General features: G+C 63.3%; 2 protein-coding genes across 4 annotated transcripts in view; one reads left to right on the top strand and one right to left on the bottom strand.

Annotated features, from left to right (window-relative positions):
* ZC3H3 (zinc finger CCCH-type containing 3) overlaps positions 1–3,041 on the bottom strand; it is a 33,595-nt gene extending 30,554 nt beyond the window's left edge. The window contains exons 1-3 of the mRNA XM_056125027.1: positions 2,940–3,041; positions 1,389–2,520; positions 926–1,119 (exon numbers count right to left, since the gene is read on the bottom strand). Coding sequence (XP_055981002.1) covers positions 926–1,119; positions 1,389–2,520; positions 2,940–3,027 — 1,414 coding nt within the window. The 5' untranslated portion in view covers positions 3,028–3,041. The remainder of the gene's footprint in view (positions 1–925; positions 1,120–1,388; positions 2,521–2,939) is intronic.
* A 4,926-nt stretch (positions 3,042–7,967) lies between these two features.
* Positions 7,968–11,560, top strand: GSDMD (gasdermin D). 3 transcript variants are annotated; one of them, XM_056125041.1, is made up of 11 exons: positions 7,968–8,070; positions 8,394–8,626; positions 8,698–8,890; positions 9,397–9,565; positions 9,656–9,767; positions 9,878–9,931; positions 10,268–10,315; positions 10,597–10,772; positions 10,849–10,990; positions 11,083–11,156; positions 11,257–11,560. In XM_056125041.1, the coding sequence occupies exons 2-11, from the start codon at positions 8,398–8,400 to the stop codon at positions 11,494–11,496; spliced, it is 1,437 nt and encodes a 478-aa protein (XP_055981016.1). In that variant the 5' UTR covers positions 7,968–8,070; positions 8,394–8,397; the 3' UTR covers positions 11,497–11,560. The 3 variants fall into 3 exon arrangements, with proteins under 3 accessions (XP_055981016.1, XP_055981017.1, XP_055981018.1); XM_056125042.1 differs by having other exon boundaries at positions 9,397–9,493; XM_056125043.1 differs by having other exon boundaries at positions 9,397–9,472.
* Positions 11,561–12,185: the final 625 nt, after the last annotated feature.

Below are 12,185 nucleotides of genomic sequence, written 5' to 3' on the forward strand. Positions count from 1 at the left end.
GTGTGGTCAAGGAAAGGGGCCCACAGAAGGACCTGGAGGCCACCTGCTGCCGCTCCCCCCAAGACCGGACCCCTCTCCCCGCTGGGCACCTACACTGGCTCGTGGCTAGATACGCCCAAGGACTCACCGCGCTGGCCTGGGGGCCCACCTGGTTTCCCTGGGCACTGAGCGGGGCAGCACCCCAAGCCAGCTGGTCTCCCCACAGGCGGAGCCGTACGTGGAAAGCGCCTGCACAGCAGGGAGGGAGGAGCGTAGCGAGGGCAGCACCCCATCGCCTGCGCTCAGCGGGGGGGGGGCTGCCTGCGCTCAGCGAGGGGGGGAGGGGGGCTCCCGGGTTCGTGCAGGACCCCCAGCAGGGCAGCAGGAACGCCCAAGGGGAGTGTCAGCACCACTAGGAGCGACCACTGAACACAGCCAGGTATGGCCCAACCCCCAAACCAGGAAAAGATCAGCTGAGGCCACCCTGGGACCCCCATGTGGGGAAGAGGCTCCCCGGTGTCCTGCTGCCCATGTGCCCCACACTGCTCCAGCCCAGCAGGGGTGCAGGGGGCTGGGCACCGCAGGAAGCCGGCTCCCAGAGGGCTGGTGCCTCAAAGGGGGAAGGAGGAGGGCTGCAGACAAGCGTTTGCCGAGAGGAAGAGCAGGTCAGCACCACCACCACATGAGCTGCACCCAGGCCCCACATGCCTAGCCCTGGGCAAGGGTCCCGCCTGCCCTCAGACCTAGGGCACCAGCGCAGCAGCCCCCCAAACCAGCAGCCCCGCCCCTGCCAACCCTCTGACCTCACCAGCACAGGAGCTGCGGCACCAGGCACACTCGGCTGTCCCACCAGCACACGTGCATGCGGTTCTGCTCCGGCTCCTAGAGCACCAGAAGAACCGGCCCGGTGGAGCCCACGCCCCGCCCTGCACCCGGCCAGTCCTACCTTCCCTGCTGGGGAGCGCTGCCCGGGCCTGAGGCTGGCTCAATCGCTGCCTGCTGAGTGTCGCCAGGCCCCGGTGCGGGGTCTTCTTCAGCACTGGGCTGCTCTTGGTCCGCAGGACCTGTCTGCGCCTCAGGCTGAACTGGCTCCTGGTGGCGGCCACGGGGGGAGAGCTGCTCTTCTTGTCCCCGGAGAGGCTGCGGAGAGAGAGCAGAGGCTGCCAACAGGCACTAGGACAGCAGATCCTGAGCCTCGGCCGGGTGGGCGGGCTGGGTGGACACACAGCCAGGGGGAAACGCCCAAGGGCCATCCCTTGCATCCCAGCAGCCCCTCCCAGGGCCAGGGTGGGCAGTCGCCTGCTGTCCCTAAGCCTGTGTCCAGCAGACATCCACTGGCCGCTCAGTGCCGGGAGACCTGCGACTCCCTCTTTCTGACGGGCAGAGGGGCTGGGTGGCCAGACACCCACCTGGCACTGCCCCGCCTGCGTATGATCTTGGTGCGACTCTTCACCTTGTAAGCAGAGGGGGACGGCTGGGCAGGTGTGTCTCCAGGGGGAGAACCCGACGGGATTGGAGAGAGCTGAGAGATCAGGTCCTTGCTGCCAGCCTCCGGCTGCCAGCGGAAGGAGGAGCATGAGGAGACCGCCGGGCTGGATGCCTTCCACTTATACTTGCTGGGGGAGGCCCCGGGCGGGGTGTGGGGCTCCGGCTCGGGCCCGGGGAGTGTCCTGCGAGCCTGCTCCGCGGCCCGGGGGCTTGCGGCCCTCCGACTGGGCCGGGGGCTTTTGGCGGAGGCGGCCACCCACTTGTAGTTGTTCCGCCGGAACTTGCCACTCCGACAGGCTCCGAGAGCGGCAGCTTCGCGGGCAGGCCGGGCCCCCAGGGCCAATCTGGAGGGGTTCCCCGCTGAGCCGGAGGGGGCAGTCGGACCCGAGGAGCCACAGCTTCCCATGGACAGACCTCCCCGCTGGCCCAGGGCCGTGCTGCTGCGCTGGGGCTGGCTGGCACGGGGTAGGCAGGGCCGGGCCGTGAGGGCACTCTCGCTGACGGCACGCCGGGGCTCGGCGGAGTTGCCGCTGCTCAGCGACGTCACCACCCGCGGCTTGCCCGGCTCCTTGCGGCACACCAGGAGCGGGTCCTCGGAGCCACAGCTGCCCCTGGCCGGCGCGGGGCCCACGGGGGGCTCGCCCTCGCCTCCCTGAGGGGGCTCGCCCCAGCGGGCCTCTGCAGGTGCCTCCAACGTGCCCTGCCCGGCTCCCGCGGCGCAGGGCGTCGGTTTGATCCTGATGACCATGTTCTGATCCGAACTGAGCTGCACCTGCCTCTCGGGGCCACCCTGCGGGGGGTCGGGCCCCTGGCGGGCCTCCGCGGCCAGCGGCGGGCGCGGGGCGCCATCGGCGGGCGGGTCCGGGGCGCCCGGCGGCCGGTTCACTAGGGAGTACTTCTTGCGCCACTCGGGTCCGCGGTTCGGGGTGAAGCCCCTCCGGCTCGGCCGCGGGTAGCGGGTGCCAAAGGCCCGGCAGCTGTTGTATGCAGACGGCTGCCACCGGGCAGGGGCAGGGGCGCTGCTGTGGTGATTCTTATAGTCGTCGATCAGACCTGCGGAGACAGAAGCGAGGCTGGCCGGGAGCCGCCTGCCCAGAGCCCTGCGCCTCGCCCCGGGGGCGGCGCCCCAGCATCCCCCGGGAGGCCACCCCGTCCAGGAGTGTAGAAGTGACCGGCCCCCGGCTCCCAGGGCAGCCCTGGACGATCGGGCGCGCCCAGGGCGCCTCCCCGCTGCGGGTCAGCCCCAGGCCAGCCCCCGAGAACTAAGCCGAGGCCCCAGCGCGCCGCACTCGTTACCAGGCGACGGCCCCGGCCAGCCCCGGCGCGGCCGCCCCCGAGCCCCTCAGGCCCCGCGGCCGCCCGCCCCGCCGCCCCGGTGCCCCGGCGGGGACGACGCCCCCGCGGGGGCGGGCGCGGGTCCGGCGCCAGGACGGCGACGGAGAGCGACGCGCGACCCCGGCCCGCCGACCCACCCTGCAGGAGGCGGATCTGCCGGCGTAATTGCTCCTTTTCCTCCATCTCGGGAGTCCGCGACGCCCGGCCAGGCCCCCGCGACGTCATCGCCGCGCGACGGTTTCCCGGCGGGCGAGGCGGGCCGAGCCGAGTCTGCGCAGTGCGAGGGACGCGCCGTCGCCCTGGCAACGACAGCGGACGGGCGGGGCAGGGACGAAGCGCTTGCGGGAGGGGCCTGCGCTGGGCGGAGCTGATGACGTAGAGTTGCGGGCGGGGTCTGATGGGCGGAGTTGGTGCTGTAAGCTTGTGGGCGGGGCCTGCGTCGGGTCTGGCTTCTGGCCCTGCGCCCTGATCCCAGGAGCCCCGCAGGGAAACCCCTGGGAAAGTGAGACTGGGGCTTGGACGTGGTCCAGGGGCGCTCAGGGGCCGGGCGTGCGGCTCTGTGGCAGAAATCTCACCAGATTTCATCCCCAGTGACGCAAAATTAAAAAGGGAGAATCCTCAAAATGTTAGAGTGGTGAGGTCAGAGAGAGGACAGTGGGGAAGGCCTTCATCCGGCCACCGGTTCCATCCTCGGCACCTCTAGGAGTGATCCAGGACACAGAACCAGCAGGAAGCCCTGACACCGCAGAGTGTGGCCCCAAAAGTAGTTACGGGGAGTTGCCATTATGTCCCAGAAGTTCCCTTTCCTACCTTGAGGACCCCAGCAGGGCGGAGACTCACCAAGGGACCCGGGCCATGCCAACACCCCCTGTCCCCAGCTCTCCGAGGCAGGAAGAGAGCTAAAGTGGTCTTGTGTGTCCTTTATTTGAATGCAGGAGTCCGGGGCTTGATCCCCCGAGCCCTCAGAGATCTGTCAATTAAGGTCTAGAGATGTGAACCACAGTGCCACAGTGCTTGGTCTCCAGCGCACCCTCACCCTAAAGTGTGCTATCTGGCAAGCACCACAACCAGGCGTTGCCATAAACAACATGATGGCAAGAGACAAGGGACCTGGAAGAGGTTAAAAAACAAACAAGGTATGCCGGAGCTGTACAAGAGCTCACAGGGCTTCTGCCTTGGCTGACCTGGGCGGGATCATGACAGGCCAGACGATCCCCGAGCCCGCCAGAAAGTGGTCCCTGAGCACAGAACCAAAAGTAAGCCCTGAGCATGACTGGGTGTGCATGCCACACCCCCAAAAAAAAGAAAATCAGAAAAAAGGGGACTGGAGCAATGAGGGCATTTGCCTTGCATGCAGCTGACTGGGTTTGATCCCCTGGCATCCCATATGGTGCCCTGAGCACCACCAAGAGTAATTCCTAAGTGCAGAGCCAGGAGTAACCCCTGAGCACTACCAGGTGTGGCCCCCCAAAAAGGAAAAAGAGCAGGAAGTTGGAAGCAATGTGTGCTCCTCTGCTTGAGTGCTGGTAGAGGAGCCCCAGGCTGCCCGAGCCCACGCCAGGAAGCTCTACCTTAGAAACAGGGTGCTGGTCCCGACTCCCACATATGGAGCCTCAAAAACATCCAAGGAGAACTGAGGAAATGATAATGTTGATGTCTTTGCTGCATGAGTCTGGGTTTGGTCCTGCTGGTGGCAACCCCAAGCCCAGAATTGGGAGTAGCCCCAGGCACCTCCTGGGTTGTTCCAAAAACCACCTGAATTAAGTCCAGCCCAGAAGGACAACAAGGGCCTCACTGCACTTCCCTGTGGTATCTAGACAGGGCTGAGTTCCAAGAGCTGGGGAGTGGCTGGGCAGTGATGAGAACGTTCTGGAACCACAGGCAGGGGAGCATGTATTGCCTGCATACTGAAATGCCTGTGTTCTCGTCATTCTGACATCCAAGGGTGTCTACCCTGTCACCTGGCTTCCAGTCACAGTTTCAGGAAACTGGGAGTCAGACTCGGGACTCCCAGAGCAACAAGGACTCAAGAGACTGCGGCCCCTGGCCGGGGCCTGGGGGGCGGCACAGACGGGAAGCAGCCCGACACCCTGCCTGTCCACTGCTCTTCGACATGTCCCAGGCTCCCTCCTGTCTCCTGCAGTGACTGAACCCGACATGGGCTCCTGGGGTCAGGGGTCAGCCTGGTGGACAGCCCCAAGCCATGGACAGGTCCCTGACCTCAGGCTGACCTCAGCCCAGAGTCCTGCCCTGCAAAGGCCACACCATGCCACCTGGTTCTCCAGGGCAGTTTCCCATCTGCCTCTCCCCTGCCCAGCCTGTGGGGTCCTCGGGTAGGAAGGGGTGCTGGGAGGTGGCCCCTGTACCTATGGGCATTGCTGTGAGCCAGGGGGTAGCAAGTAGTGGCCAGTGTGGGGCCCTACCTGACGCCAGAAGCACATCGCCTCTAGTCCTGGACTACCTGGACCCTTTAGGGAGAACTGTCCCCCCAGTTCCCATCCCGCGGCATTGGCCATGAGCTTGGAGGAGCAGGATCATGGGCTTCTCTGGATTGGGGGGCTGGGGGAACGGGTTGCTACGCACTATCCGGCTTTCTCCTGCTGGCTACAAGCTCACCCATATGATCTGAACCCTGAAATGGCTTCCTGGGCCCCCACTCCTGCCTCTGCCAACCCCCCACATGAGGACCCTCAGGCCCGCCCTCACTCCAGCCTTCTGTGGGGGCGGGCAGAGGCTCTGAGCTGACTTGTCTTGGAGTCCCCCGGCCAAACCCTCACCTAATAGGGCCAGGCTGGAAGTGGGGCAGTCCAGCCCCCCCCCCGCATTCTGTCGGCCCGTTTGATTTCCTGAGCATCACCCTCCTCCCCAGAGACTCCCCCCCCCGGCCTTCCTTGCTGGTCCCTGAAGACGGGGCGTGTTTGGCAGGTGGCTCCAAGGAGAAGCACCTGCTCTCACATATGATGCGTTGGTCCACTGGGCGCTGCAAACATGAGTGAAGAACAGTCCAGTACATCCCGGGGGGCCAGGGTTCTGGGGAAGGTGCTTGCCTTGCAAGCATGAGGCCTGGGTTAGGGTCAGGCTCCACTGCAATAAAAGTATACAGGTAACTGAAAAGAAATTTCTGGTGCTGAGGTGATAGGATAGAAGAAAGGCACTTGCCTTGCATGGTACCACATGTGATCCTCTGAGCCCTGTCAGGAGTGATCCCTGAGCGAGAGCCCAGGGTAAGTCCTGAGCACCTCAGGGTGTGGCAAAAAGAAAACCTTTCTTACAGCACAGGAAGTAAGAGGCATGCCTGGCCTGTGACCAGTCGCAGTTCAGTCCTCAATACTGCAGGGTCCCCTGCATGTGGCAAAGCCCAAAAATATGGGCACAGAAAAAGAAGGAATTGTGATCTATGTACACAAGGAATCTCCTTCAGCTAGATGAAGTTTCCAGGTGTCATGCTAAGTCACAAAGTTCAAAAGGGGGTCCAGAGCAACAGTGACAGTACCATAGGTAGGGCGTTTGCCTTGCACACACAGCCAACCTGGGTTCTAACCCTAGCATCCCATACAGTCCCCTGAGCACTGCCAGGAGTGATTCCTGAGTGCAGAGCCAGGAATAACCCCTGAGCATTTACTGGGTATGACCCAAAAAGCCAAAAGGGAAAAAAAAATTTGAAAGGGTCCAGAGCAATAGCACAGCTTGCAAAGGACCTGGGTTGGATTCCAGGGCACCCCTTATATGGTCCCCTGAGCCCCACCAGGAGAGATTCCTGAAGTACAGAGCCAGGAATAAGCCCTGAGCACTGCCAACTGGAGCCCCCCACATCCCCCACTCCAAAAAATATGAAAAAAAAAAAGAACTGGAGAGATAACATAGCAGGCAGGTCCATTGCCTTGCACTCCTCTGACCTGCCTTTGGTCCCCTGAGGATGGAGGCAGAAGGAAGCCTGAGCACCAATGGGTGTAGCTCTGAAACCGAATGGAAGAAGTAGAAGAAACGAGCTACACGGATGGCTCTTGCACAGGAAACCCCAGGGGTCCTGGGCCCAGTTGCCCTTACCACACAGCCTTCCTGAACTGCTTCCTGCTGCCCAGGCATCACATAACGTTCCCCTAGTGCGGTTGCTCCCCCATGGGCCCCCTTCCACACCCGGGAGGGCATTCCAGTTGAGAAACACTGGTCTAGAGAGTTCGGAGGTCAGCCAGTTGAGAAACACTGGTCTAGAGAGTTCGGAGGTCAGTCACACAACCCCCTCCACACACATGTGCACACACTCACGCACACGCACACGCACACGCGCACATGCACACACATGCACAAACACGCACATGTGCACACACGCACACACATGTACACACACGCATACACTCAAAAAATACATGCTTGACTGTACTGCACACGGGGGCACACAGGCTCACACGTAGCAGCACACAAGCAGGGAGGGAATGCCCCTGTGAGCGGGACAGAGGCCTCAGGGACCCTTGTCTGCCAGCCCCGGCACTGCTGTTTCAGGGTCAGAGTCCTGCTGGGACCTCGGGCCCAATGTGCAGAAGGGGCTGCAGACCTCCTAGCACACGCCTTCCCGAGGATTCCCAGGAAGCTGGCAGGGCCTGCAGGCTAGGTGTGGTGGGCAGTCCCCACTGCCATCCTCAGGGCTGCTGGTCCACTTGGCCCTCCACCCTCCTGCCTGCAGGAAGAGGAAATTTTCTCCGGGGCCACATCTGCCTCTGGCTCATCACCAGTTGGTGGACATTTGTCGCTGCCTGAGTGACTGGCACACTGGTCCCTGATGCCTCTGGGGGGGGGTCGGGTCTTTGTTGGCCCCTCATCACAGAGGTGGGCAGGACCTTCCCGACAGCTGGTGTCTGGGGCACTGGCTGCATTTTGGGGGGTTTCTACAAATTTGTTTTCCAGGCCAGAGTGTCAGAGCGAGGCAGCTGAGAGTACAGAGGGCAGGGGCAGGTGTGGGCCAGGATCTCCCCGTTTCCTGTGGGGGCGCTGGTGGGCCGGGACGGGCTGGGCTCAGCCACAAGTGGAGGGATGGGGCGGGCCGAGCCCGGTTGCTGGTTTCACTTTTGGGTCCTGGACAGGGCAGGGGCCAGCAGCAGCGGGGGCAGGCGCACCCCACGTGTGGCGGGATGGGGCGGGCCCAAACACGGCTCCTGGTTTCACTTTTGTGTCCTGGACAGGTCAGGGGTCAGCACATCCGGGGATCAGGGGCGCCCGTGTGAGTCTCAGCAAAGTGTCCTACTTCCCGCTTCTCTCTTCCCCGGCTCCCAGGTGAGAGGTGCCACCCAGTAGTGGGGGGTTGCCACGGCCTGGCCCGGGGTTGGGGAGGGCTGGGAAACAGGGCTTCTGGGGAGTGCGGGACCCACCCAGCCCAGCCGCTATGCACAGAGAACATTCTGGAGGACCCCCTGGTCGCTGGGACCTGGGGGGGGGGGCTTGCTGGGGCCCCAGCAGGGGGCAGGAAGCGGGCCTATTTCCTGCCCACAGTGGCCTGGCCTTGCCCTTTCTTGGGGTGGTTCCTGGTCCCCCACTGCTGGAGGCGGCCCGAGCTGGCAGTACTGAGGCTGCACAGCCGGCCCCACTGCCCTCCTCAGAAGCATGGCATCGGCCTTCAATGGGGTGGTCAGGAGCGTGATCCGGGAGCTGGACCCCCGCCGGGAGCTGAGCACCGTGGACAGCCTGGAGAGCGCGTCCGGCTTCCAGCCTTATCACCTTCTGATGAAGAAGCTCTCTAGGCAGTGGTTTGGACAGTCACGCTACAGCTGCATCAACCTGTCCATCCAGGACATCCTGGAAGGCGGTGGTTCGGAGCCCCCAAGCCTCCCTGGTGCGGACGGGGCCGGAGGATGTGGAGGGGCTCTGTCTGGGACCCTGTGCTCAGGCCCTGCTTTCACACAGCCCCGCGCCTCGTTGGCACGTTCCACTTCCTCAACCTGGTGGATGGGCAGCTGCAGGGCAGCGTGGAGCTGGCGGCAGCCAGTCAGGGGATGCTCAAGGCCGGAGCCTCCATGTCCAACAGCTCCAGTGCCTCCATGCATGTGGCCAAGCTGCAGGTGGACCCCCGCACCTGGACAGCTCTGCAGCAGGAAACGTGAGCCCTTAGGCATGGCAGGGTGACTGGCCACCGGCATCTTGGGCGTTGGGGACAGGCTGGGACAGTGGGAGAAGCCCCAGGGCTGGGATGGGGCTGGGGAGTGCTACTGGGTTCAGGAAGCCACGCTGGGCTACAGCAGAGGGTCCTCAGCAGGTCCCTCATGTCAGCCAGGGTGTGGAAGGGGGGGCTGGCAGGTGTGCAGCTGGCCTGGGGACGGAGCTGCAGGGGCCTTTGGTGCCCCCTCACCCAGGGCACCATTAGGAACACCCAGGGCCAGGTGAGCAGTGCCTGGATCTGGGCAGCACAGACCCCGGGGCCCACTGACCAGCAGGCTCGAGGGCTGCGTTGAAGCTGCTATGGACACGGGTGTGTGGGGTGGATGGTTGGTGGCGGCCGAGCTCTGACGCTGCTTCTGGTGCTGGCGCAGCTGGCACTGGCGATGGTGCGAGGATGGTCTGGTGGTGGCACCGGCCAAGGTCCCTGGAGCTTCCCTCCTGTCACAGGCGCCTGCAGAACCCAGAACCCAAAATCCTGCAGCAGCTACGCCAGTACGGGGTCAATGTTTATGTGGTGACAGAGGTACTACGGACAGAGGAGGAGGTAGAGGCCACACGCACACGCAAGCGCGAGGGCTCGGGCCAGTTTGCACTGCCCGGAACCCTGAGCCTGCAGGTGGGGGTGCGGGAGCCCCGTGTGCAGCGGGGGGGCGTGTGGGTCCCTGCAGACACAGATGACGAGGGTCTGAACCCTGCCACTCCTCAGGGCAAGGGTCAGGGCCACCTCAGCAGCAAGACGACGGTCACCATCCCCTCAGGCAGCATCCTGGCCTTCCGGGCGGCCCTGCTGGTCATTGACTCTGAGTCGCGTGGCTGGGGTGAGTCTGGGGGTGTGGGCAGGGGTGCAGCGGGCACCCCAGTCTGGGTGCAATCTAGCGTGTGGGAGGCCAGGACACACATGCACCGCTGCCTCCGGTCTGCTCCCCAGATGTTATCCTGTTCCCAGAGAAGAAGCAGAAGACCTTCGTGCCAAACCAGGCAGGTGAGGCCGCGGAGCGCTGAGCACTGACATGCATACACACATGTCTACAATCCCAACTACAGTTGTATATATGCACACACATATTCCACACACACAGGGCACAGGCATGCACACACACACACACACGGGCACATACACATGTATCCTGCACACACACACACACACACACACACACACACGGAGCATGGCACACACACGCACAGACACACACACACACACACACACACACACACACACGGCATTATCCCAGGGCTGTCAGTGTGGGCTGCTGGCTTGGGAAGGGTGTCCGGGGGGCCACAGCAGGAGGACAGCATTTGAACCTTGATGTCCACACAGATGTCCTGTTCTCACAGTGCCAGGGATCTCAAGGCTCCAAGATGTCTGGTCAGTACCTTCTTTTTTTTTTTCTTTTTGGGTCACACCCGGGCAATGCACAGGGGTTACTCCTGGCTTTGCACTCAGGAATTACTCCTGATGGTACTCGGGGGACCCTATGGGATGCTGGGAATCGAACCCGGGTCGGCCGCGTGCAAGGCAAATGCCCTACCCCCTGTGCTATCGCTCTGGCCCCTGGCCAGTACCTTCTTGCAGCCTCTGTTGTCATCCCTCCCTGACCAGTGCTCTCCAGCCCCCCGGCACCGGGTGATGCAGCCCTTTCCCCGCAGACAGAGTCACCGGGACCAAAACTGAGACCGTGAAAGGGTTCCGGCTACTGGAGATGGAGGCGGAGGACCAGGCCGAGGGCTTGTGTGTCCTGTCCAGGGAGCTGTGCCGCCAGCTGCTGCGGGGCCTGGACACTGTGCTGCGGGACGAGGCAGCCTTGCTGGCCTTCGAGGAGGCGGTGAGCCCCTGGGTAGCTGGCGAGTGGGTGGAAAATGGGCTGGACAGGCCACAGGCTCACCCGCCATGTCCCTCAGCTGGAGCAGGGTATGTGCTTGGGCCATGTAGAGAAGCAGGACGGGCCAGTGGGCACCATCCTGGAGTGCCTGGTGAAGTCCTCCAGAGAGCTAGCGGAGGAGCTCACGAAACATGCTGTGTATCTGCTGGGAGCACTGTCTGGTGAGTCATGGGGAGCACTGGATGGTGGACGCTGACAAGGTAGGGGAAGCAGTGGGTTTTCAGGGTCACCCCTTTATGCTGTCTCTCCATAGCTCTCAGTGCAGCCCAGCGTGCCCTGCTGGCCCAGGAGCTGCAGGCCAGGGCCCTGTCAGAACCCCTCAGCCTGGTGAGTACGGGGCTGGCAGGTGGGCTGAACCAAGAGCCCAGGTGAGTGGTGCTGGGCAGTGGGTGCCCGGGGCAGCCTCTTGTACTGTGCCTCCCCACAGGTGCGGAGTCTTCTGAAACAAGCTGACCCATGGCAGCAGGGCAGAGAGGTGACCCTGCCTGCTGGCCCCCTGGGGAGCCGGTGGAGAGAAGGAGCGCCCGCCTGGATCTTGCTGGAGCACTGCGGTCTGAGGCTGCAGGAGAATGCGCCCCAAGTGCACTGGGTGCCTGAGGCCCTGGACACTGTCCACGCCCTCTATGCCTGCCTTGTGGTGCTGTCGAGGCTGAGCCAGGACCTGTAGGCTGGAGCTGCCCACGGCCAGCCCTGGATGAAAAGAGCCCCCTCCCCAGCATGGAACCAGTAAAGTGACTACGAGGATGGCGTGTGACTGGAGCTCTGTGGGGGCCAGAGACCTGCTTACAACAGACAGGAAGGGGCCGGGTGGGGTGTGGATGGGCAGACAGGGCAGGGTTGGAGGTTCCTTTAAGATTTTAACTTTCACTGTTCATGGCACGGCATTTCCCACAGACTAAGGGTGGGTTTCCTGCGGTAATAGCTCAGCACAGACCCGGGCCCTCCTCTGCACCTGGCCTGGAGGGCATCACGGGCAGAGAGTGCCTGGGTGCAGGGCTGCAGGTGCCAGTAGTAGGGGCAATGCCCAGGGGCAGAGCAGGACCTTTTGAGACTTGCTTTGGTGAGTCGAACACCCACACACATCTGCCCCGGGAAAGTCTCAAGAGTTGAAGCCTTAAGGCCCAGGCTGCAGTAAGCACCGCCTGCTCCCATTTTGGGGGCTCAGGGAGCCCCATGGGAAGTGAGCACGGAGACAGGCAGGGCGATCTGGAGCCCCTGCAGTGAGCAGGCTTTGGTGCCCGAGGTCTGGACTCAGACCCTATGAGGTGGGGAGCACAGGAAGCTGCAGTGCTCCCTGTGAACTGCTCTGCAGCAGCTTTGGGGAGTGCTAGCTTCCCCCTCCCCTGGGAACAGCAG

This window comes from Sorex fumeus, unplaced genomic scaffold (assembly GCF_029834395.1).
Source record: "Sorex fumeus unplaced genomic scaffold, SorFum_2.1 ptg000054l, whole genome shotgun sequence".
In the NCBI taxonomy this organism is placed as follows: domain Eukaryota; kingdom Metazoa; phylum Chordata; class Mammalia; order Eulipotyphla; family Soricidae; genus Sorex; species Sorex fumeus.